The sequence below is a fragment of the Castor canadensis genome, chromosome 17, assembly GCF_047511655.1.
Source record: "Castor canadensis chromosome 17, mCasCan1.hap1v2, whole genome shotgun sequence".
NCBI classification, from domain to species: domain Eukaryota; kingdom Metazoa; phylum Chordata; class Mammalia; order Rodentia; family Castoridae; genus Castor; species Castor canadensis.
Window position 1 is genome coordinate 55481908 of NC_133402.1, and position 26838 is coordinate 55508745.

General features: G+C 49.5%; 1 protein-coding gene and 1 long non-coding RNA gene across 2 annotated transcripts in view; one reads left to right on the plus strand and one right to left on the minus strand.

Moving 5' to 3' along the window:
- Slco2a1 (solute carrier organic anion transporter family member 2A1) overlaps positions 1 to 1357 on the minus strand; it is an 83217-nt gene extending 81860 nt beyond the window's left edge. The window contains exon 1 of the mRNA XM_020165714.2: positions 413 to 1357. Coding sequence (XP_020021303.2) covers positions 413 to 508 — 96 coding nt within the window. The 5' untranslated portion in view covers positions 509 to 1357. The remainder of the gene's footprint in view (positions 1 to 412) is intronic.
- LOC141418601 (uncharacterized) lies at positions 39 to 26555 on the plus strand. Its single transcript, XR_012443241.1, has 4 exons — positions 39 to 154; positions 11469 to 11536; positions 18519 to 18627; positions 26328 to 26555. It is a non-coding gene; the product is annotated as an uncharacterized lncRNA (long non-coding RNA).
- The last annotated feature ends 283 nt before the right edge of the window (positions 26556 to 26838 follow it).

Genomic DNA, 26838 nt, shown 5'->3' on the forward strand with positions numbered 1-26838 from the left:
GAGGGTCCCCTGCATGTCCCTCCCTCCCCACTCCACAACACACACACACACACACAGACACACACACAAGGGACAGACCCAACACCTCCAAACCCATCCATGAACCAAGAAACTGCGCACCAGGGACTGAAAAGGTGTCCCCACCACCACCCAGGTATGTCCTTTGTCAATCGACAAATGGGACAATCCCCTCTCTTGGTGCCATGTCTCATAAACAGGTACTTTGTCCTGTTTCTTGCCCTGATGAGGGCGTGTAAGCACCCGCACTTTCACTAGTACCCGCTCAGCACGCGCCCGCCGTGCCAGGCCTCTGTGATGCGGCCCAGAGCCCCGCGACCCGTGTCCCCCGCGTATCTCCCGCGCCCAGCCACGGTGCGCCCTGTGTGTCTCGGCCCGGAGGGAACCTGCTTACCTTAATGTTGCAGAAGATGGAGCGGGGACAGTGGTCAGCTCGGTCCGACGTGGCGCTGCTGCCCTGGCGCGAGCCGAGCTTGGGCAAGAGCCCCATGGTGGTGGTGGTGGTGGTGGTGGTGGTGGTGGTGGCGGCGGCGGTGGGCCAAGGGCAGGAGGGTGGCACGGCGACACGAAGCTTGCGCCCCCTCCACCGAGCCGGAGCGGCGCCTGCAGGCCGGGGAGCGGCTCTCCGGGGCCGGGTCGCCTCCGCTGGTGCGGCCCTGCGCACGGATGGCGAGCGCGGTGGCGGTGGCCGGAGGAGGCGCGCGGCGCGGAGACTGAGCCGGAGTGCGCGCCCTCGAGTTTTTATAAGTGGCCGCCGCCGTGGCCGATGAGGAAACACGCTCTCCCTCCTCCTCTCTTCCTCTGGTGTCAAAGACGCTGGCGAACCCGCGCCCGGCCGCTGTCGCCTTCGCAGACAGGTGACTTCGGGGACCGGCGTCCAAGCTGCGGAAGCCGGGGAGGCGCTGGGTGCGCTGGGTCTGGACCAGGATTCGGACCCGCGAGACTGGACCGCCCTGGAGAAGGTCCCGCCTGCCGGGAACGGGAGGAGGAGAGAGGTGGTGGCCCCAAAGAGGGGGCGACAGCGGCTGCAGGCGGGTGGGGGGATCTGGGGCGAGAGTGGGCACAGCGGGGACGGGCTTGCAGGTGAGTGGAGGGGATCGAGGAAATCGTGGGCAGGGGTAGGGCCAGGAGGGAGCTGGAAGGGGTCCGAGGGGCGCTGGGGGCGCCCTTGGGAGTCGGGGTGCCGGAGCGGAGGTGAGCCGCGGCACCCCGCCCGACGCACCGGGGAGATTTAAGGAGCTGGTCTCTGCTTGTTTGCACTCGCCGCCGCCAACCTGGGCCCTCAGTTCCGGTGATGGCTCTGAGACTCGCCGAGGCTGTTTGTGCAGAGGACTGATTTATATTTAAACTGCTCTTTGCGCTGGAGAGGGGGGCGGGTAACAAGGTGGAGAGGTGGGGGCCGCCCGGGGCTGGGCCCAAACTTTCTGGACCTGAGCCAAGGTAAACTTGAGGCCCTGTCAAGTGTCAGGAAGGCTGGGTCCGGCCTAGAGTGAGGCAGGGGGCAGAGGGAGGGACGTTGGACAATCGAGTTGCCCCCTATTGACCTCCTTCTCAGGGCTGGAATGAACTGCAGGTTTATTTCTCCCCAAGATTTTTTTTTTAAAACAGTCAGGATTGGGAGCTCAGAGAGAGAAGAGAAAGAAGGTGAGGCTTTTCCAGAGAAGACTAAAAAGATTCTGGGAAAGACAGCTGCAATGAGGAATCCAGTGGAGTCATCCTTCCAGCTCCCCTACTCCCATTTCTGCAGCCTCCTCCAAGCCCACCTCAGTCCAGGAAAAGATGTCCCCTATACTCAGGGAGCTGCAGCTATGACAAGGCCACTAGATGGATGGACCCCATTGACTTCTTATTTGTTACCAAGCCCTAATGCTTTTCCAGGCTATCTGACTGGAAGGCCATGTGTCAGGGGCTTCTCCTATGTACCTGCAGTCCAAGGACCCTGGACACAGAAACATCCAGAAGTCATTGGACAGCGGGCAGCCTCTGGCACCTCACTCACCTGCAGCAAGGTGCACCCAGAGAGGTTTTCCAAAGGCCCCCAGCAGCCCCAGGCCCACCACAAACAAATGGTGACTCCAGGTCACCATTGTGTCCACTTGGAGAACATGGAAAGCAAGGACAGCTATCAGGGAACTCTCAGTGTGGCTGGGCACTGCCTGTAACACACGTGGTGAATTGTGCCAGGGTCTCAGCTGAGCACCCCTGAGGAGCATAGTCCATGTTACAGCAATATTACAGTCTGGGTTTTACAGATGCTAGTGAAACCAGTTAAAATTGGTATGATTGCAATTTTTACACTGCAAGGAAGTATAGAGTTGGACCTGAACTCTGCCCATTCTGACTCCTATGCTTGAACTTGAAGCATTTGAAAAGTTTTCTAGTCAAATAGTCTCATTTCACAAGCAGAAGTCAGAAAATGGCCAGGCTGAGGTCACAGTCATATTGTTAGTGCTTTTAATTAGGACCACCTAGCTAGTGCTTCTTCCTCAACATGTCTCTGTGCCATAATTCTCTCCAACCCACAGGCTGTCCTGTTCTGTTAGCCTTGCCCTCTGCCTGCTGTCGACTCCCAAGGAAAAGTCTATTCAGAAATGCTACCAGGTTCAGCTAAATGGAGTAGAGATCCAACCAAAGTGACTTAAATGAGATCCATTTATCTATCCTAGTAAGAGGTCTGCTGATAGTAGGTCTGGGGGTCATTAGCTGGGTCCCTTAGGATTCCTTAGGATATGGCTCTCATCCCCATGTTCACCTAAGTGTCACAAGATGGCTGCTCTACTTCCAGCCGTCTCTCTTAATTCCAGAAAGAAATGGAAGACAGGAAGCAGAAAGGGGCCAAACTTATATCAGGGAAGCAAATCTTCCATACACCTAAAGCTGCTTTTCCTTAAATCTTATTGGCTAATACTGGGTCACACAGCTACCCTCCATAAAGGGAGCTAAGAAATAAAGTTAACACCACTGCTGCCCCCTGAACAAACTTGAGGTTGTATCAGGGAAAAGAAGAGAAAGAACAGTGTGTTTTCAACTTTCAGTGTCTATACATACAGTAGCCATTTCCTTACAAGAGTACCCCTAAGGTCTGTCTCCCAGACTTTTCATCCTTCAATTTCAGGAAATATATCTTAGCACTGAAAAAAAAAAAAAGCCCACAGAGAACAAAACAAATATCAACAAAGCATAAAAGCCTGAGTTCAAACCCTCTCTTGGGTTGGGCACCATGGCTCACATTTGTAATCCTAGCTACTCAGGAGGTAAATATCAGACAAAAAGTTAATGAGATCCCCATCTCAACCAATAAAAGCTGGGCATGGTGGTATGTGCCTGTTATTCCAGCTATATGGTAAGCAAAAATAGGATTGCAGTCCAGACTGGCCCAGGAATAAATTCAAGTCCTTATTTAAATAATACCTAAGGCAAAAAGGGCAGAGGAGAGTGGTTCAAGTGGTAGAGCACCTGCCCAGCAAGCACAAGGCCCTGCGTTCAAACCCTAGTACTGCCAAATGAAAACAAAACTCAGCCAAACCAAACCTCTCCAGTCTCAGAGTGGGAAGGAAGGAGGGAAAGTCTCTTGTGAGGTAGAAAACTACTGGGCTCAGCTCCATGGGGCAATAGGAAGGCTTGTTTTGGGGGGTGTCAAGTGGAGCCCCGGGGACTAGAAGGATTAGGAGAACTGAGGTGAAGGTGGGTAAATCTGCTCCCTGGTGTCATTCTGGCTGGAGCACAAGGCCAGGGATAGTGAGACTATGTGAGACAAAGATGCTGGAAAGTGGAGTGCATGCTAAGAATGGAGGCCTTATCCCCAGCTGGTGACCTGTGCTGTTTTGCATTTCCCATCAGCCTCGCTGCAGACAGGTGAGAGAGGAATGGGGTGTTGGAAAGAATCCTGGTAGCTGGGATGCAGGACTGAAATGCATGGCGGGAGAGTGGTGGGGCAGAGAGCAAGGCTCTGCTTTGCACACGCTAGTGATGACTCCCAGGATCTGGCTTGTGTGACCAGCACTGGTGATGCCCACCCCTGTCAGAGGAGACCCAGAAGGACCAGTGGAGGGGGGAGGGGGAGGCTACTGGGTCACATAGGCTCACTCTGAGTTCATATAGTCTGAGCTACATGCAGGTAAGGATGGGCAAAAGGCAGATGACTCTGCAGCTGCAATGCCCAGGGTAGATGCTGGGCTCCAGATAAGGGCTGGGGAGGTGGTGGGAGACTTCAAGAAGGGACAAGTCACTCAGTGTTGAAAGCAGGTCCAGCAGAAATCATAGCAATATCGGGGTGGCCCAGGGATGGAGCCAGAGAGGAGGGAAATAGATCTGGGGAGGATGCTTGATAGAGCCCAGAGGTCATATTTCAAAGAGAAGCAGGACAAGACGCAGGGAAGGGACGACTGAGGAGCAGCTTTTGGGTTGGTGAGGTCTGGCATTGAGGACCTGGGTGACAGGGTTTCGAGGAGGAACCGGAAGGGAGAAAGTGCAGACACACAGTGTGCTCCTACCTTTATTGTCACAGGTCACAGTTGAGACAGTATCTGGGTGACTAAGGGCACAGATGTATAGTCAGACAAAGATGCTGTCTTACCACACATAGCTTACTGAACCTCTCAGATCCCAAGAGGTATTCATGTCTGCCTTGAGGACAGGAGCTGGAGCTGTTGTGGTGGTTGATAGTGTTGATGTTGCTACACCGCACGATCTCTTCCTCCAACTCAGCTAGTAACTTGATGAGGACAAAAGTTCATTGTCAGTTCTCTCATGTCTGACATTTGGCCAGCTCGTCCCCCTGCTGAAAACTATTTATTACAGGGAATTAAGCTGGAATGATCCCAAAGACCCCAGCAACTGAGAAGGCCTCATTGCTCCTGAAGCCTCCAAATCATTGCTGTCTCCATCACAGCCCATCCCTGGAGGGTCAGTCTGTTCTCACTGGTGACCAGGCATGGACTTGGTGGTGGGTCCATCAGTGTACAAGCCACACTGGCCCATGCCTATAGCAGCTGATGAAGTCTCTGGCTGCCTGGTTCTTTGTGTACAACTCACCAATGAGGAGCGGGGAATCCCCAAATGACTTCCTCTTGCCCAAAGCCAAGGGCTCCACCTCTTTGTCACTATTACTGGCAGTGCAGCTTTCTCCCTTTGTGAGCAATCCTGACCACTATTTTATATTTTTATTTAACACAAAGTACCAACAGACTGTACTGGGTGTTGGCCAACACTCATTCACTTAATCCTCAAAACAGCCCAACTTTTATTGGTGCCATTTTGGAGAAACTGAGGTGTAATAACTGGGTCAGCCACAGGGCTGTAAGTTGCTCAGATGCAAACACAGGCTGTCAGTATAGAATCTAAGTTCTTGGAGGACTCTCTCTTTCTCTCTTTTTTTTTTTTCCAATACTGAGGTTTGAACTAAGGGCCTCACGCTTGCTAGGCAGGTGCTCTACCACTTGAGCCACTCATCCCCGTTCTTTTTGCATTGGTTATTATATGTATTTATTTATTTGTTTGTTTGTTTGGTGGGACTGGGGTTTGAACTTAGAGCTTTCTGCTTACAAAGCAGGTACTCTATCACTTGAGCCACACCTGCAGTCTATTTTGGTCTGGTTATTTTGGAGATGGGATCTTGCGAGCCACTGGCACCTGGCTTACTTATTTTTTGGATAAGGTCTTGTTTTATGCCTGGGCCAGCCTGGATGGTAATCCTTCTATTTTACTTCCCCACATAGCTGGCCGACAGGTGCATACCACCACGCCCAGGCTTTGGTTGAGAAGGGGTCTCCTGAACTTTTTGTCCAGTCTGCTCTTGAACCACAACCTTCTCAATCCTACTTCCAAATAGCTAGGATTACAGGCATGAGTCCTCTGGTATCTAGCCTCCTAGGGGACTCTTGAACACAAGGACTGAGTCACAGCATGTGGGCAGGCCAAGTCCGATACCCACTCTCAGAGTGGTCCTTCAGGGGTCAGAAGCCCAACTTGGTGCTCGGCCATCCCTACCACTCTGCACTGTCTTCCATGATGACTTCCTCAGGGCCTGGCTCTGCTGTGCTAGCTTCCGGTCTCACCATTTGGAAGTCACTCACCACAGGGAAAGGAGAAACTCCAACAGGCCTCACCACACAACCTCCCAGTCCCTCAGCCCTGGGGGAGTGGAGCCTACTGGTGCCCCAGCCACCCTGCACCCATTTGGGTCCAGATGATACTCCCCAGTTCAACCAAGGGTGGGCCAGCTCACCGCCACCGCAGGGAGAAAGCCAGCCAACCCTGGGGAGCAGGACTCTTGTCTCTACAGTCACACAACACATGTCCAGTGAATGCCCATAATACCCCCAAGTCTGTCTGTGCTGGGCCCAGAACCCAGTGGATCCTGCAGCTCCAGGTTGCCAAATGAACAGAGAACCACAGTTTCTCTCTCTGTCATGATCCTTGCTTTTAAACTAGATAATCTTTATATTACACTCTTTCAAAACCAATTTATCGTGTTTTAAAGCTATGGGAAGAGTTCAATTTTTTCTTTAATTCACCTGTCACTCCACTACTATTTAAATTTTATTGATTTTTCTACTTCTTCTAATTCTTTCCCATAAGCCTAACTTTACCTAAACCCCACAGTGCATCATATACAGCACCCCATGGGGGAGAGGGGATATTCTTTACCATCTTGTGAATGCCTACATGGACAACCAGAAGGTTTTTTTTTTTTTTTTTTTTGGTGGTACTAGAGTTTGAACTCAGGGCCTCATGCTTGCTAGGCAGGTGTTCTGTCACTTAAGCCATTCCACCAGTCCTGTTTTTGTGTTGAGTTTTTTTGAGATGGGGTCTCACGAACTATTTGCCTCGTCCTCCCGATCTCTGCCTCTTGAGTAGGTAGGATTACAGGTGTGAGCCACTGGCCCCTGGCAGGAATTATTTAAACTGTCTGCTCAATGTTGGAGATATCTCTAACTTTCATGTTTTACAAATAGTGACTTGATAGATACTTCTTTTTTTGTTAAAAGTCCTTTGCCTTCAGACAGATTGCCAGCACTGCAGTTACTAATTCAGTGGGTTTGAATGATTCTAGATATTTTTCTCTTCAGTATTAAAACTCACTTCTCATACTGCGTTTCCATAAGATAGGTCCCTTCTTCCACACGGTGACACCCTCCTGACCGCCACAGAGGAAGGCCAGCACTCCAGGGGGAATGGCATGACTAAGCCAGCTGTGGAGGACCTCCCTCAAGGCTTTCCTTGTTCCCAAAAGTCCAGGCAAATCTGTGGTGCTCAGAGAGCCTCGCCAACCTGTTTCACTCTCCAGCCAGCTTGAAACTGCCTAAGGATGAAATGGGGTATGGCTGCCTCCATCCAATCCCCCATCCCCACTCCAGGTCTGGAGCAGGGCTATACATTGGAAACCTTGCATGGCTGTCTCACAGGCAAGAGCTGGGATGCTCACCTGTACACTCACTGTACATTAGCCCTCAGGGTACAAAGGCTGCTTATTTTCTTGTTCTGTCCTGACACAGTTAACTCACTGGCTACATGACCCTTTGAGGAGCTAGCTACTTTGTGTGACTATTGTGAGGCATGAACTGCTCCTGCCCCCAATCTTGGCCATCGTCAGCGATGTGGCTTTCTTCTGAATTCAGCAGTGCTTCCCTCTTGATCCCTTGTTCTCTTCTCCACTGCCCCTGACTCTTCTCCTTTGAGGTCCTGTGTTTTTCAGGCCCTCCTGAAAGATGGGCTTGACAGCTAGTATAGTCTCCTCCCAGGCCCCTGGTCTTTCCTCCTCCCTGAATTTCCCCCACTGTGTGCACCTAGAATAGGCTGGTGAATGAAAACACACCACACACACGACCTCTTTGCCAATGCACTTCCTTAAAGCCCCAGCCTCTCCTTGAATCTTTGCACCTTGTCACAGTGGCCAACCCCTAGAGGCCTCATGAGGAAGAGCTTCGAGCATCTTTGTCTACTTCCTGGATTCCAGAAACACCTGCATTAACCTACATGATTGCTCTGGAGCTGGTGTCCCTGCCTGCGTCCTGTCCATCCCCTGCTTCTGAATCAAGGTCTGGGCTCATGCTGTCCTCTGACCTTTGCTCCTCAGTCTCACTCTGGGAGTCCCTTTTCTCCTCTCCCTGTATTTGTCCAGCTCTGTGACCTCATCACTTCCTCAGACTTCCTGCTTCCTGCCTTCCTATTCCCTCAGCACCTTCACTATGGCCCCTAAGGGTATCTACCCTGTTTCTCTCTCACCTGGGAAAAGGGAATGAGAGCCCAGCCTTGCCATGTACACACCCTCCCTGCACCACTTGGGCTGACTCCATATCAGGTTGCGTGTGAGTCTTCAGGGCAGGGACCAAGTGCAAACATGGGCACAGATAGCAGGATGCCACCTTGGGAGTCACAGCTGGACTGCTCTACTGGAAAAGCCTTCCTCTCCCTGCCTCTTGAGCATAAGGGCTTGCGGGGAACACATTTATTGCATATCTTTTTTCCCAGTTGAGCAAAGCTAGGGCCCAGGGCACTGGGAAGGAACAGTGACTACCAGCTCCCATCCCACAGCTGACACCTGTTCTGCTGCTCTGTCCTCTCCCCGTCTCAGCCCCTGCCCTTGCCCCAGCCTGTCTCTCCCAGGTAGTAAGAGCTCTGCTTCTCAGCTGCAAATGTTAGACCTATAAAAGTTCCATGGGGCCCTTCAACTGGGACCAGGTCTATAACACACCCTGGGCCTGGGCAGTACAGGTGTACTGAGTCACCTGATGAGGTCACTGGAGTCAAGCCTCCTCCCAGTTTATGGTCACAAGGAGGGAGTGTCTGGGGGTGTGGTCCCGTTGCAGGGGGTTCGGAAGAGATTGTTCATGGCTCCCCTGAACTGCTGGCGGGAGAATAGGCTGAGGACAAAGACCAGGAAAGATGCTGACCACACCACGCTGAGATGCAGAGACTAAGCCTACAGAGGCTCCTGGCCTGCCAGCTCCGAGAATCTTCCTCCAGCCACAGTAGTAGGAATGATGGCTGAAAAGTGGATGCCTATTGCTCTTCCCTTCCCAGATCTGTGTTCTCTCTTTTTGGGGTACCAACCCGCCCCACTCTCAGGCTAGGAGGATAGATGGGCAGATGCTCCCAGGACAGGAGGGCATGGGTCTAGCCTGGCCATCCCTGCTCCCCTTCTGGAGCAATTGTGACAATGTGGTCTGTCTTGGAGCTGCCAGCTGAGGGGATGTCCTCCTCAAGTGTCAGAGTCTGGGAGGTGCCTGGGAGAATCTTCACTAGGATGGGGCTGCCAGAAGAGTGGGCATGTGAGACAGGGGTCACTGAGTCCTGTGGCCCTGTCCTTCAGGCACCTGGACTTTGCAATTCTGTAAGACAATAAACTCCCTTTATGGCTTAAGTTTTGTTAAACTGGATTTCCTGTTGCTGGTTCTAAGAATCCGATCGTCAATATTTAGACACCAGGCAGTGACACAGACTGAGCTGGCATCTCACTTACCTGACAGATATGGTTGGTTTTATCCCAATTTCAAAGAAGAGACGGAGGCTAAGAGCTGGCCTCTCCCAGTGAGAACTTAGTGTGACCCAGTACCTATGTCTTCTCAACCCAGGGTTTGTATTACTGGATCTCATGGCCTCAGTTAGCACCAGTCCCTGCTAACTGAGGAGTTGCAAGGGCCCAGGCAGAATTGCCTGGCCTCCTTGGGGGACAGCTGAGCTGCAAAAGATTCCAAGTCATATAGAGAAACAGCTCTGTGGGTACACACATCACCAAAAATTAGGCTCACAATTTGTAATGGTAAGGAAAAAAATCTACATCATGACCTCAAATAAAAAATAAGACAAATTTAGATATTACACATTATATAATAATTGCAACAATAGTCTTTAAAAGCTGCTACATAGAACTTAAGACTAGAAAAAATATAGCAAAATGTTAATAAAGATTATTTTTCCATGGTAGGATTGCATTTTTTTAAAATTTCAGTCTTCTATATCTATCTTTTTTTTTGTGCTACTGGGGTTTGAACTCAGGACCTTAAACTTGCTAGGCAGGCACTCTACCATTTCAGCCATGCTCCAGCCTTCTTCTTTATCTTTCTAATTTTTATGTTGTTATAATAAAACAAATAAGTTTTATTTAAAAATAGGATCATGCAGCAGTTTTCATAAGTACCAGTTTTAGAATGGAAGCCGCAATCACTGTGAATCCATATGCAGATGGGTGACAGGGAAAATGGCTCCTGACCTGCCTTGACCTCCACTTCGTGGACTTGGGGGAGTCACCACTCCTTTCTGTCCATTGCTCTGTACACAATGGAAGGGCACGTGGACAACATCCAGAGCTAACCTTCCCGAGACTGTGTCTGCCAAAACTCACACTTATTCTCCACCCTCCTTTGTGAACTCAACCACTTAAAACATATTCAACAGCCAGGAAGTGCTCTACTCCAGGGTTGTCCCCCCCTGGTGAATATGGCTCATGTTCACTGACTGTGTGCAGGCTGCCTGCTCCCTAGCCTAGGAGGAGCTCTGGTCCTTATGCCCCTTTCACAAGGGAGAACACAGTCACAGAGCTAGTGAGGGCAAAGCTGGAATTTCTTGCTGTAACTAGAGTTCCAAGCCAGAGACCCGACTCCAGGAGTTCCAACCTGTCAGGTCTGGCAACTCAAAGAAAGCAAGTGAAAGTAATGGTGAAAAGGCAGGAAAGGATCTATTTAATACAGCTATGCAGAACAGAGTAAGCATTTCAGCTCATTTTCTAGATACTGACATGAGCTTAAGTTTCAAATAGAGGAAAAATTGGGCAGGGGACAAGAGAGATGCAACCTTGGTCAAATTGTAGTCTGGTTGATATTTATTGCAATTCTTTTTCTACAAAATGGTCCCAAGAAGTCCTTATTACTTGAGGAGACAATCTGGTTCCCCTGAGGTGATTGCTTCTGCTTGGGGATGATCTCTTCATGGGGTGATCTGTCTGCAAGTCTCTGCTCTTCCTGGATTCCAAGATTCCAAGGTGATTGCAAGTTTAGGACAATGACTGGAAATTTCCAGGCACCTTTTGGAAGTCTGGAACAGGACATGGTAAAAGCTGACAGCGAGATGCTCCAGTTACTCTTATCTCTGTGCTTTCAGCCTTGTAGGGGGTTGAGACAGGTTAGGTATCAGCAGTTTTAGACACACATTCCTGCAGTGATTAACATGCTAACATGCAGAGTTAAGCAGTATCTGACCCAAAGTTTTAAGACAAAGGTGACAGATGCAAAATGCAGGCAGGGGATGCCAGGCTTTTGTCCTGCAATTATTTATTCTGTGGTCCCAAGTGAGGAGTCAATTTTTTTTTTTAACAAAAGCAGTTTCTAAGAACTTGTGACACTGCAATCCAAAATCCAGGCCATTGGCCATGCTGTGACATTGCCTCTGTCTCTTTCACAAATACCTACTGGGCACCCACTACACACATAACCTGATTCTTATTTGCACAGGAGGCATGGAAGGAAACCTGAGATACCAGCCCATCATTGCAACTTTTAACAGCTCAGCAATCTCAAAGGTGAGCATGTGCGCCGTGCTGGGACACAGAACCATCCCATGGGTAGTGCTCAGAGTATATCACGATTCTATTTGTAGCCCCTTTTTGTCTCATAATTTTAAATTTCTACTTTTAATAAAAAGTATTATGTATATAATATTGCTGCAGGAATATCCACATAAAACATATATGATAAATCTTATATCCTTCCCTTTTCTTTCAAGTCATCTTTTCCTAATTCAGACCCTCTCTACCCTCCAAACCTTGCACCCAGGGGCCCCTGAACCTCCTGCCTGAGCAGCCCATAGGTGCCGGGGACTCAGCTGAGTGCATCTCTCTTGCTCCCCATACTTCTGCATCCTCCCGCTCATTCGTTTCCTAAGAACATTTCCTGCTCCATGTAAACTTCAACAGATTGCCCCATGGGATGTGAGTCTAAGCCCTTCCCTCTTTATATGAAAGCTTCACTACGGTGGGGGAGAGAGTATTCAGATTCTTGTGGCCAAAAGGATGAACAAACTGTCAGAATAGTCTCAACTCCGGCTGCAAATTGCTCCTCCCTTTTTTGTGTGCCTGAAGACCTGAAACTAGATGGAGCTCATGTGCCAAAGGCACTCCCTTGCCAATTACATGAGATCTGTCCTCCTTAGCAAGGCTTAGCTAGCCTAGCCTTGACCTCATCATGCAGATAGGTCATTGACCCATTCTCTGACCTCAGTTCCCTTTGCTGACCTCGGTTCCTCCCTGTTCCCGAGAGGAAGTGTCGTGGTTTGGATGGGAGGTCAGTGCTTCAGTTCTCCAGAGAGCACATCTCAGGTTCCACTCTCCTCTACCACTCTCCCTTCCACACACTGTGAGACTGCAGTGAAAACTGGGAAGAGAGAGGCCAGTGGGCAGCAAGGACCTGGGGAGTCCTGAGTCCCCAGCCACCAGCTGAACCTGGGGATCCAGGTCTTCTGGCTTGTGCAGCACTTCTTGCATGGCCTGGGATAGGTAGCTGAGAAGGTGAAAGGAGATGATCTGTAGACAGCAGTGGTTCCCATACTTAAGTGTGTATCAGAAGCACCTGGAACTTGTTCAAGTTCACTTTGCTGGACCCTGCCTGGAGCTTCTGACTTAGAAGATCTGGAGTGGGGCCTGAAATTATGCATTTCTCTCTTTTCTTTTCTTTCCTCTTTCTTTCTTTTGTTCTCTCTCTCTCTTTCTTGGGATTGAACTCAGGGCCTTGTTGATGGTAAGCAACTGTTCTACCACTTGAGCTTTTCTTTGTATTTTGTTTTTGAGACAGAGTCTCCCTAACTTTGCCCAGGCTGACCTCAAACTCGTGATCCTCCTGCCTCTGCCTTCCAAATAGCTGGGATTAGAGGCATGTACCACCACACCCATCTGAAATTCTACATTTCTAATGAGTTCCCAGGCACTGCTGCTGCTGGCCCCGTTTTGAGAGCCACTGTTTTTGAGGACAACGCCTTGTGTTGAACCCCTCAGTGAGCACCACAGGTCGGCACACAAGAGGACCACTCCTGCCTCAGTGGAAGGGATGGTTTGGGCCTGTTTGTTAGCTTAGCTGGCAATGGTGAGCCCTTGACATCCATTTGCTTCTGTGCCTGGACTCACTTGTGGCTCTTTTTCATCTCACTGTCAATCATTGTAACTATGCTGGAGAGCAGAAAGTGAATAATAACCATGTGAAGGTGTAGACAAGTAGCAGAGAGTGCTACCCTGGGGGTGCTCATCCTGTCCCCCCACCAAGACAGACATTCCTCTTGTGACTGTATGTTTTAAGAGGACACAATGCCACACTTCCACAAAGGTCTAAAAATGTTACAAATTATATTATACTTAGCCTGCTTCCTCCAGCACTCCTGAGGTCCCCTGCAGCACCCACATTCTGGTTGGAGAGGCAGAGGACTGTCCACCCAGGGAAGAAGCCAGCCCTGGAGAGGAAACAGAATAAACACATTTGCTGATGCAGGAGCCTGAGGTCAGCATCAGTCCCCAGGGGCCGAGCCTCAGAGCCCTCCCACTCCTCCCTCTCTGCCCTCCGTCCACACCAGGAACTAAATCCCCAGCTTTTACTGTGAGCCCCCTGCCAAATGCCTGCCCTGTTTTCCACAGTCGGCAAGGCTGATCCTATCTATGCAGGAAGAAGGGGGTGACGCTCAGTGAGCCAAAGGCACAGGGACTCATGAGCGTGTGAGACTGAGGGAGCAGGGATTGGGTTTCTTTGGACAGAGCCTAAAAGTATTTGATATTTTCTTTGGTAAATACTGTAATAAAATTGTACTTACTTCCTTCCCAAGACCCAGATCTGATTCAATCATTTGAAACAGCTACACTTTAATAAAGTCTGTGGCCTGGATCATTTATTGCCTGATCCTCCAAAGGTGCTCAGTAAGAATTTGCATGAATGAATGACAGCCTTCTTTCCAGTGTTACCTAGCCATTCCAGAAGGTCTGATGCCATCCTTGGTACTCTCAGTAAACAGAGTTTTTCCTGTTTCTTTTCATCCTTCCCTTTTTACAGGTATCAGACTGGGCATAAAATAAACCTCCTTTAATCCTGGCAGGGAACAGTGGAGAGGTCATTCCCTAATTTACAAATGAGAATTCCTCCATCATGGGCCTGCACCCACTTGGAGCTGAACCCACCCTGTCTTCCATTGCTCTCAGTCCCATCTTCTACTGACCATTCCGCGGCAGGACACAAGCAGCCAGGGCTCCCTACCCTCTCTGGATGTTTATGTCTCTAGGAAGCTGCAAGGGGAGGACAGTCCCTAATTACTATGAAGCCACTCCTCTCCTTGTAGATTCATTAGTGTAGTGGTGAACCTCCAGGCCCTAGACCTTGGGTGATTTGAGGGATTAAAGGACAACAAAGAAGGACCAGGAGTGAATAAAAAGCAGACAAAAGATGTTTTTAAAGGATTGATTTGAACGTTACTGTGTAAAAATAAAACTGCCTTGCTCAGAGCCAAGAGCTGGGAAGAGCTACGTACAGCTGTGGCTCTTTTCATGCCTGGTTGTTTTGTTCCTTGGGCTTTCTGTGTCACAGTCAAAGAATGCCACACACGCTCAGGCACAGGCCCTGTCCTTCAAGAGTCACAGTCCTGATGGGAATAAAGCCAGCTGACTTAAACTGGCGAGGTAATAAGGTAAAGTAGCTAAATATATATAAAACATAATCATCTTTGAGTTCGTTTTTTTCTAATTTGCATCAAAATAAACTCATGATCAATTACAGAAGCACACAAGTTTGTTTGTGCACCTAAAGCCACATTAAGTACCACCACAGATGGGGCTTTTCTTTGGGACATATTGTCCCAGGTCCTAGCCATGTGTTGCTCTGACCAATGACTGTTGTCTACCCAGTCCAGCTGGCAGGGCACAGAGTGGGCATAGTTCATGCTATTATGTGGGGGTTGGACCAGGTGCTCCAAAGTCACAGCCCCAGGTTTTCCTCTCTGGACTCAGATGCCCAAGTATCTTCTTGCAGCAGAGTGCCTGAGGATGGAGTGAATGGGGGGTCTGCACATCAAGCCTCCCAAGACAGGGTCTGCCCACTGCACCTCTGCCCAGATCCTTTGCCAGTCCACGTAAGTGGTGGTGTAACACCTCTGTTTCTCATGGGATCTTCCCACATCTGTTCTAGCTCGTGATCCAGCATCTTTGGGGAGACCATGACAAGAGGAAATATGAGACTCCCAGCAGGTTTCTAAGTCAACCTACTGTCATTTCTGCAAAGGTTGCTGTCCAGGGAAATAGGACTTCCAAGTCACTCAAAGCTAGAGACTGGGTGGCTCACAGTGATGCCCCAAGCCAGTCCAAAACCCTCTCTCAGGGCCACCCCAGCTGTCAACACATCCCCAAAACACTGTGTGGAGAAACAAAACAGAGCATGCTACAGATGTGGTATTGCAGACCAATATCCACCCCAAAACATTTCACAAGCGTGTGAGTGAGCAAATCTGTTGAAAATTTGAAATTTATCTGTGCAGGAGAAATGAGCAAGGTCAATCTAAGTCTCAAATGCTGAACATTTTTCAGTGAGTATTAATTTGGCTTATAAATCTTCAATCCCTAAGTATTATTAATATGCCTAAAAGCATTATTGAAGACTAAGCATGAACAAATCTTTGCTATTTAATCAACAGATGATCATTAATCTGAATGATGTTATACCAAAGCCCAGCTCTCACCTGCCATGGGAGCCACTCACAGGCAGTTTCACAGTCCTTGCTTGTGGACAATGTCATGAGGTAGACACTAGTCTTTACTGAGCATGGCTCTCTTCCTTCCCAAAAATGTATTCATGGGCAAAGAACAGAAATAAAAGCAAAAGGACTGTGGAAGTGGAAGTGTAAAGCACTCTCCAGCTGGAAATTGCTATATACGGCATGGTAGTGAACACTGAGGGACTGGACATGAGTGAGATTGGCCCACTTTCTAGAACCTGAGAGAGGGGTGTGACTGCAGGAAAGGCCAGAATCTTCCCTCAAGTGTAGATCATCGGTACACTTGGCTGTTACTATGGCTACAGGTTCCTTGCAGAGCCTCTGGTGCCCAATGGCACACATCTGTGGATATAGGCACCAGGTGAAGGTCACCAGATAAGACACTAGTTGTCAGTTCAATTTGAATTTCAGATAAGCAACAATTTCTTGTTAAAAGCATAGTTACAATAGTATAAATTTAGTAGTACAAATATTCCGTACTTACAGCGTACTAATACCAAAAGTTCACTGTTGATTTGAAATTCAAATTGAACTGGGTACCCTGTATTATTTTTCTACCTGCTGAATCTGACAGCCTCATGCTAAGTGGCTGTTCCAAGCTATCTCCAAGTTGTTAGAGACAAACGTCTAGCCAGGCCAGGCCTCCTTGGACAGTCACATGGGAGGGTGCCCACTGGCCAGGTGACAGCAAAGCCAGTCTTGAATGACTTCCCCAAAACAGGTCTATTTAATCCATACCACAAGGGAGATGTCACAGTGCCAGCATTTTAGTGGCTAAAATGTGAACAGCCAAATTTAAAGGGAAGGCAGGTTAAGGAACTGTGTCTAGATGCTTTCTGTGCAATACGTGCTTGTTCCTTTGTGTGAGGTTCCAGAGGTCAAATGTTTAGTGGGAGAAGGACTGAAAAGAGAGGGAGCTTTCACTGTGCACTTAATTTCTCCTGAGGATTGGGATAAAACTGTTGTCATTTTTTCTGAAATGCAGAACATATACTCATTCCAGCTGGAGGAAAGTCAAGGGCCCACCAGGACACAGGACATAGGACACAGTTTGTCAGCACCAGTTTTCAACACAGAGGGTGGTCCTGAAGAGGGAAGGGGGACCAGGCAAGCAAGTCTCAGGCAGAGATAAACAGTTACAGCAGCAGCTGGCTGTACAGTACCTACCAGGGGTGTGCATGTGCTGTTGTTGTCAGAAACATTGTACAGAATGCAGAGTCCATTATGACTTCCAACAAGGACTTAGGTCTTAGAAAGCTGATGGCAGCCATGGTCAGACTCACAAGTGGCCAGCCAGGTGTGGACAGGTGCAGATTAATAACTCAGAGAGAGGGCTGGCTTGCTCATGGCCTATCCCATAGGAGGGACACCCCACACACACCACCATGAGAGTAGGTGAGACCTGTCTGTTTGGGTGGGGTCTCTGTGAGAGTGATCAGGGCCTGTCTGGCACCTGGCCAGGCATGAGGAGCTAGTAGTATGACATGGCCAGGGAGTGTTGGGGACATCTCTAGGTGGAGAGACATGCTGAGCATCAGGCTGTCTGGCATAGACTACTAGGATGCAGGACTGGAGTTCACTGCCTTTCTTTGCTGGCCAACCATCCGATGCCCTCCCTCAATACTGGCTTGGACAGTTGGCTCCAGCTCTGGGGCCCACCCTGTGTCACTTTGGTCATATCTGCCTCCATTAAGAAGCTCCTTTCTCAGAACAAATGGGAGTCCTGGAGAACTAGTGTGCTCAGAGAAGTCACAGGCTCTTACCGGTTTGTCTGAGCTGGCTGATCACAGCTAGCGGGATAGACACAAGGCCAGTACCCGAGCCTGGGATGTCTCCACACAGGATGTCATGCTGTAGCTCAGGCCCTCATGAAGGTCTGAGACTGAGCATAACTCACACCATGGCTGCCTTCCCTTTCTCAGTGTTTTCATCAGAGGAGTCTGAAAGTGAAAATGACGGGGAAGAAAAGTGAAACTGGTCTCTCCTCCCTCCCTGTGGAAAGGGACACAGAACTCATAGCAAGCCCAAGTGGCAGAAGCAAAGGTTACTTTGTGTTCCTTGAAATAAAAACCCAGGGGAACCTTTGGGATTTCCTCATGCCTGGACTTTGGGATTCAGGACAGCAGTTCCTGAATGACTCTGGTTCCTGGGCCACAGAGGCCCTATTGCAACCAGGTGGCCGGGTGGTCTGCCCCACCCATCCCACATTGTGGTCAATTAAGATGCTGAAGGCAGAGCAGAGCTGTCTCATACGCCAGAAATCACACACACACACTTAGGGACACACTCCATGGACAAGGTTACACACCTGTGGACAGGTATCCATTCCCAGCCACCACCCACAGCACTCCCAAACCACACCCACAACTTTTCCTAAGTACAAACCTACACAGACATGCGCATTGCCTCTCCCTCCAGCTGCCGCCCACATACGCATCCATCCAGGCACAAGGTACCCATGGACAAGGACATCCGTATTTGCATAGCCACACATTCCTGTTCCTACCCATTTCACACACACAACCAGGTATGCAGCCTCTGGGACGCCAAGCCGTAGAACGTGCTGCTGTTTCTCCTCTGGATGGGAGCAGGACATCAGCTTCCTGTCTGAATTTCATTCTGTTTGTACTAACCTAAAGGCCATGTGAGGCCCAGGCCCTTCAAGGGCCAAGCTATCATTTGCTAAATGGCTTTTCCCACCTGTGTTTAACATGGAGCGACTACTTGGGCTGTATGGCCTTGCAAAAATTCTTTTATTTCCATTCTAGAATGGCTCTTCCAAGCTGCAAGAAACACAGACACACTCAAGTTACTTCAAGTGATGAGTGTTTATTGTGAAGAAAGAACGGAAAGTCACACAGACAGATGGATGAGCAGGTCAGCAGCTGCACCCTGAAGTTAGGAGTTGGGGTCAGAGGTTAATAACTAAGGTTAGCTTAACAATGATGATAGCAGGTGTTTGTTGAGTTCCTTCCATTGCTGGATACCAGGCACAGCCCCAGAGGCTCTATGTGCATCATCCTGGGTGCTCACACAGCCTTAGGGCATGGGCTACAGGCATCTTCCCCATCAAGGAGGAGCATGTTGAGATTTAGAGAGCTTTATCACTTGCCCATTAATCACAGGGCTGGGGTACAAACCCAAGCTGTCTAGGTAGCCCAGGAGAACCACTCTGCGATCTTGCTACCCCCTGGGAGCTGACATCTGTGACCTCTGCCCTGGTAGACCAGCCCCTTTTGTGGCCTGATTTCCTCTCATCTCTCCATCTCTCTCTCTCCACCTCCAGCTCTCCTCCTCTGCTGTTCACACTATGTGTACCTGACTTGAAACTCCCCAAAGATCAGTTGGATTCCAGCCAGTGTGGAACCCTCTGAAATAAAGCAGGGGAAACACTCGCTCATCTGAACCCACATGCCTGGGTTTCTTCCATTTTACATTAATAGCTGCTTAGGTGAGACCCTGACTGTGATCAGGGCAGCTGGACACGGTCAATATGGCAGCCCTGGACCATGAAATGTCTAGCTTGTCTTCAAATGCCACTATTAGAAACCTTTGCCAAACAAATTGCTCATTTTCCTGACTCTGTAAGATTCATCTAGTAAGCGTAATTGAACTTTTAAAAAAATCAGTCAGGATTTTATAATTCCCAGGGCATCATTCTGAGTTCTAACTGCATCAAGCTGCAAGAGCAGGAGGTAAGGAGCTATTGTGTGGTGACAACGAGGAAACTCCCTAAACATTCTTTTAAAATGCATTCCTCTTTGGTTATCTGCCCTCCCTTCTGTGTAGAGGCAAGGCAAGAAGGAAAAGTCCCTGGCAGGGGCTTCCAGTGAACTCGGGCGTCCTGGTGTTCACAGCAAATGCAGGCAGGCCCTGGGCAGATGGCTTCATTCTCCTTGGAGCTTCCAGGGCAGGCTGCTGAGAGCCATCTGCATGAAGGGGCCTCCAGCACTCCTTAGACATGTGGGGACCCAGGCCAGCCCCTCCATTACCTCCCTTCTCCAGGAGCTGCCTGCACTGACAGAGGGACAGAAGATGGATTTCTCAGGTCACTCCAACCCTAAGATCCACAAACACAGGCTGCTAATCCACTCTTGGAACTGTCAGAAAAAGCCCAGTTTAGTCTGATTCTTTTACAAATAGATTAGAGGCCACAGACCCTGACATCTGGGCCTTGTTCAGCTTTTGCTAGAAAACATATTTAAGGCAGTTGGGACATACAAGTCGGAAGGAACAGAGGTCTAAAATGCTTCATTGAAAACACTTGATTAGGACTGAATATTTATTCCAAAGCTCAAGTCTGAATTCTGAACACCTGACACCTCCCAGGATTCCTTGTGGGTCTGAAACACCCAAGGCCAGTAGCTACTGGGGAGCCAGCGATTTTATAGAACCATCAATTCTTGTTGAGCTTGTCTCACAGCCTGACCATTTAGTATCTTTTGACTCAGGAGCAGTTGGGAGCAAGGCTGTGGGGCTGGAATTCAACCCTGTCTCCCTGTAGGCCCCAGGGTGTGTTGCCAGAGGCACAGGAAAAGGGAGGGGGAGCCGGGGGTGTTGGCTGTGGATTTCAGGCAGCCTGGGTCTTGGCAGCTCCTGTTTTTCTCAGTAAGGAGTGAGTCAAACAAGGAGGTGGCCTGAGACCGCATGCATCAGGGTGACAGCTGCATGACAATAAGCTCAAATTCATAGCTACTCCATGCATGCTTAGATTTTTAAGGAGAGTATATGTGGGTGGCCTTGTTTTACTAAGAAAAAAACCCTGTTTTGTTCATATTTTCTCCTTTACTCTGCAGAAGAAATAAAACCCATTCTACATTATTTCCACCCCATCATCTGACTTGGAAGTTCTTTCCAAAGGATTAATTTAATCTTTACAATATTGATATATTGGCTTTATTCTGGTGATCTTTGGCCTATATCGTTGACCAAAGTAGCCAAAAGGGATCCTGTGGCCAGAAGAGAGAACAGGGTGATTGTCGGGGAAGCAAGAGGCCACCATCACATCTCATGACTAAATCAAAGCCTAGCTCAGGACAAGAGGGGTCCAAAGGAGCTGTCCTGCCAGGGGTCGTTTCTGAGTAGAGAATCAAGGGCAGGCCTGGCTGACTCCCAGAGCCCTGTGCCTCTCACTGGGCGACTTGAGAGTCCACAGCCCTGAGGCCATCCCCTGACACAGACACATCTCCCAACCCTAACAGCCTGGTGTGCCCATGCAGGACCTTCAGGGCATGTAAAGGGAAGAGGGCTTGGGACCGAGGGCCTAGGTGTCTGTGCTGCCCTTTCCAGAAACTAGACTTCTCTCCTCTGACAGAAAAAAAGGTAAGCAGAAGCCACAGTCTCCCGTTCCATCCATGAGACCTTATAGAACCTCGGAGGGGCGTGCTCCTGAAGTTCTCTGCTCAGGGACGGCCCCCAAGGTGCAATGCGGACTCTTCTTGAATTACCAAGTCTTTCAGGCTGAGCTGCTCGGCCCAACAGTTCTGGGGCCCAGGTGGGGCCCAGGTGGATTCCAGGGATGTGATGTTTGGGGCCATGTGCACAAAGGGATCACCATGAGGGAGGAGGGATAAGCAGGACTGCATCTACCCAGCCTACTGCCTTGGCTTCCTGGAGGTGCTGTGACAAAAATCCACACACTGGATGACCTCAGCTTTGGAAATTTACTTCCTCACAGTTCTGGAGGCTGGAAGCCCAAAATCAAGGTATTAGCCAAGTCAGTTTCCTCTGAGGACTCTCTCTCTCTGACTTTTTGTTGGCCACCTTCTCCCTAGCTCTTCCCTCTGTATATGTCTATGTCTACCATTCCTCTTCTTAGAAGGACATTTGCCAGTTTCCAGCTCAGCGTACTTGAAAAATAACCTGTGCGGGCCTCCGTTTCCCCCTCTGTCAGATGCTAAGTGCCTGGGCCTCTGTCTCCCCCTCTGTCAAATGCTAAGTGCCTGGGCCTCCGTTTCCCCCTCTGTCAGATGCTAAGTGCTGGCCCAAATCTCTGTTCCTCTCCAGTTCCCTGGAGGTTTTCTGGGCCTGCAGAGAAGCCCATTCAGTGTGGAGCATGATTACTTCAACCTTGTTATTTTTCCTACATGATTTAGCCTGATTTTATAGCACCCTCCTCTTCCCAACTAATCCCTTAACTTAGTCTGAACTACTTTTACAGAAAGGGCAGATGAGTTAAGCTGGGGTCAGAAAAGTCTTCAAATAAGCCTGAATCACACAGCCTCTTCACTCTCCATCTCAGGAGGGTGGCTACCCTTACCTACCATCTCGCAGGAAGATGTAAGGGTGTGGACATGGTGGGTGTAGAAGAAGGTCCTTTAGAAACTCCCATTTAACAGATGGGAAAGATGAGGCTAAGAGAAGTGAAGGGACTTGTTCAGACTCTCACAGAAGCCACTGGGAACATCTGACTTAAACAATGACAGAGAGTGACTTTATTGAGGTGCAACTGGCATACATGAAACTGCACAGAAAGTGTACCATTTGATAAGTTCAGGCATTGGTATGCACCCATCAGATAATCCCCCACAATCGAGGTACTTAGATTTCCATCATTGCTAAAGTTCCCATAAGCCATTAGCAAACCTTCCTCAGCCCACTCTCCAGGCACTACTTCCTGTCTTTGTGAATAATTCTCTGTCCATAGTTTGAGGTACTGCTGATACTGGTTAACAGACTGGGTGTGGTTGTGACAGAAAAAAGGAGGGTCTAGAAGACTCTGAGATTTTGGACTGACCCACTGGAGTCACCGTCCTTTGGAGATAAGGGTGGAGCGTGTCTGTGGGGAGCATCCAGGGCTAGTATGGGAGCTGTGTGGGAGTTGTCAGGCAGCCACCCACGTGGAAGGGAATTGGTGACAGTTGGCTCCAAGAGTTTGGAGTTCCAGAAAGAGCCTGGGCTGGAGATACAGAAGTAAGTGAAAGTGAAGGCCAGGAACCAAGCAAGTGGAAGTGAAGACAGCCTGAGCCTTCCACACTGAAGGACTGCCTGTCAAGAAAGTTCACCCATGCTCACACTCTGCTCCCTGGGCAGGGAGCCTTTTGAATACACAGCTGGGTCTTCCAAGGGCCTACGAAGAATCTGGGCCCTGGTAAGGGTTCCAAACCCATTTGTTGAACAGTGAGCTCAGGAATGGCCAAGAAAGACTGCCCCTCTGCAAAGTTAGCAGGAACCTTTTCCTACTTTCTTCTCAGAACCAACCACACCAGAGGTCATGAATCATCAATCCTTTACCACTTACTGGAAGGCAATTCCTGCTCCTGGGGACCAGCTCACCTCTGGTCAGTGAGTCTGCAGAGAAGGAAAAAACACAATGAAGCTCAAAAAACACCATTTAAGAATACTCCCTCAGCCAACCTCTCAATGACCCTGTCAGGTCATCCCCACTTTCCAGATGAGAAGTGGTTCCAGAGAGAAGAAAACAGAACACAAGTCCAAGGCATAGGACAGAAGAACCAACCTTCCAAGGGGACCACATTGGAATCCTGAGGAAGTGGGGCAGAGCTGGGGCTGAAGGATGAGTAGAAGTTGGCAAGAGGAAGAGACGGGACATGGTAGAGAGCATTCCAGGCAGTGGACAGTGGGGTCTCAAGGCACAAGTGTCTTGAGGGGAAACCAGGAAGGGACACTTGACGATATCTGCAAGGGACACAGGATCAGGATCTTGGAGTCTTGGACTCCAGCAGAGAAACAGACCCTTCCCAACTGTCCAGGCACTGGGGGGGCAGACAGCAGGCTTGTGGGGTGCTCAGTTCCCTCTCAGCAGAGGTCAAGCATCTCTAAGAGTTCTGCCTGTAAGAGAAAGGCTGCTGGTTCCCCCAACCTTGCCCCCTACCGGCTCCCAGGGCAGCCTGGGAACAGGAGGAAGCCCAGGCCTTCCATCTGCTTTGAGTATTTGACCAAGGAGGAAAGGCCAAGCCCTGGAATGTGCTGACCTCTGCCTTCTGCAAGATTCAGGAGCTGAGGCCCATTTTTTCCAGTACCAAAGTCCTACTGAAGCTAGGGTGGATGAGGCCCAGAGCAGGGCAGGGCCATACACTTCCCTTAGGACAATCCCCAAAGGGTTTTGACTTTTCCCAGAGCCTTCTCCACCCACCCCAGCATCCTTTCCTAATGAGGAGAGGAAGACCCCTGAGGCCAGGGTCAGCCATGAGCACACAGCCAGGGAAGTGCTGGCTCATTGCTTCTGGGCAGGGCTCTGCCCGGAGCCCTTGAACTTGGCTATCCTAAAATGCATTTCAGGAAACATCACAGTTGGTTTTGGAAACTAGTCCAGTTGGTTGTATAGCAGTGGAGCACATGTGGCCTGTGTTTACAGAGAAGTTACTGGTGGCTGAGAGGACTGGGGTATGATGAAAGAGGCAAGGCAGGGCCTAAGCATGAAGAGGGCACACTGTTCCCAGCGCCATGCTGGCCCTTTGCAAGCCTCCATGGCGCCCTCTGTAAGATGGAAACCAAGGAAGGACAGTTTGAGATTCAACATGGAAAGTGTTTCCAAACGTGGATGAGACTCTCACAGTCCCCCATTATTCTGGGGGAGATACTGAGACCAGACCATGGGGCCAGCTTTTGACATGAAGCAGAGATGGTGGTAAGCTGGGGTTCTCTCTGCCTGGGACATAGGGAGACCCACAGTGTGGGGAGTCAGGCAAGTTCTCAGGAAGACTTCCTCTACCCCAGCACTTTTGATTCTGAAATACAGCAGTGCCCTGGAATAGATGTGAGCTCTGAGCTCCCATGCACACCAAGATCTAGGCTTGCATTTGGGCTGGTGGTTCTTGGCTGGAGTCTTTGAGAATCTTCCTTGGAGACGGGGGAAACACATGCATTTTGGGAGTTCCGACTTTCCCTAGGATGACTGATGCACAAAAATCTAGCTTTGGACCCCTAAGAGGTAGATGTGTGGGAGTTAGAATTAGGCTCTGAATTTAGTACAATTCCCAGACAGCTGCTCACAAACAGTTCCCTCATTTTGGGTTAGCCTGAGGGGTCTTCCTAGTGGTCAGGGAATTCTCAAGGGCACGGAGCATGTTTCATTCCTCTTAGAACTCACCATGGGGGCCACAGAGCAGAGCCTCTCTATGTCTGTTGGAAAAGTGAATAGAACAAACTCATGGACTCTCAACTCAGATCTCTTTCACCTTGGGTTTCTAGCATCTCACACAGTGCCTGGCACACAACGCATGCTCAGTAAATGTCTACCAGCTGGCTACTTGCCTCTGGTATAAACCCTGCCTGCACTCAGTCAAACTGGACTATTGGGCATTTCCCAATCATGTTGGCTGTTCCCAGGCCTCACTCTTTCCTCTCAAGACCCTCTTCCTGTGACATTCTGAGCATCCTTCCTCAACTTCCCCTTCTCGGATGGCTTCTCTGGACAGCCTGACCCCAACTCAACATCATCCCCAGGCAAAACCCCCGGAGGACATCCCTCAGTGTCACCCCAGTATCTCAAGCACCAGCCTTTTCCTAATCCTAGCACTTAACACAGCAAGTGTATTGGCAGGTGACAGTCTCAGTGCACAAAGGCTTGTGCACAAGCACCAGGTGTCTTTGACGTTCTATGGCACACACAACCCTAGTGCACACACATACACACCCATTCCTCTCAGGAGGCTCCTTTCAGCTATCAAGCAAGCCACCTTTCTCATCAGAAAGCAAGTGCTGGATTTATTAGAACACACAGCTGTCAGCCAGGAAGCCTGGGCAAGTGACCTTGGAAAAGTGACCTCAATGAGCCTCAGCGACCCATCTGTACAATAAAGACTTGAATCAGATTATTGCTAAGGTCTCTCTCCACACAAAATTCTAACACATGGAAACTGATTGATCATATGACAAGAATGGATTTCCCCAAAGGGACCTGGTGGAGGAAAAGGAAAGACAGGAGCTGGGATCCCTTGTCAACAGCAGGCAATGCCAGCCTCCTGCCCTGTGGGTACCAGGCTAGGCTCCAGCAAACAGCTCCCCCTGAGGCTGAGGAGATGCAAGCAGACAGTTGTGACAGTTCCTTGTCCGATCTCTGCCGGGTCTATTACAAATCTCCCATGGGTGTGGTGGTGGGTGGCCTGCGGTCACCTGCCCCACCTCATTTTAGACACATTTCCTAGGAGCAAGTCCTGAAATCCACTCCCAATTTCAGAGAAGGGAGAAGGAGTGGATTCCAGTGAAGGACTGCTTCTAAGAACATTAAAGCCAGCTGTGGTTTTTGCAGTCTGTGGCCGCCTGTGCCTACGCTGCCCCTGGATGCTGTTCCCCTGGGGGCTGCCACCCCCAACCCTGCCCTCAGAAGCTGAGAAAGATGCTCTCCTCTGCCCGCCCCCCCCCACCACTACCTTCAGTTCCAACCAACAGCCTTTCTGCCTGGGATTCTCCACCTTGGACTTGCTCCCAGGAATTTCTGGAAGCAACTGATGGTGCAAACAGATTGTTTTCATTATGATTATTCTGGATTTAACCTCCTGGCCCTGCGTCACCAAGATTATGGGCTCTTTCTTAGTACTGCATGGGGCCAGAGGCTGCTCTTTTCCTTGTGTTCATCCCCTGAATTAGTGTTTATTTCTTTCTTCCAATTCCAGACACTCTCTTGAGAATCTCCCAGACCTTCGCACACCCTCCCTGCATCCTCTGACTTGTGACTGACAGAGCTGAGGGGTCTTTGGGGGCAGCAGACAGGCCCTTGACACCTACCTCCTGCCCCAATCTGTGACCATGATCAAATCCAAACCTGAACTACTTACTGGCTCCAAGCTGACTCCCAAAGGATTCCAGGGGATTTGCCAACATTTGACTTGAGTGCTTTTAACATGGAGATTTTCCTATTCAAAATTATAATAAAAATAACACACCCACTCAAATGTGTTATGTACAAATTCTAGTAGATTGAAAGCTCACAACAAATTAACAGGTGCTATATTTGGGTTTTGTACAGATCTAGATATTTCATGTAAGCAGAATCAGTCAATATTCATCCTTTTGTGTCTGGCTCATTTCACTTACCATCTTGTCTTCAAATCTATCCATTTGGTATTGCATGTCAGAACTTACACTTTTAGGGCTGGGACTGTGGCTCAAGTGGTAGAGCACCTG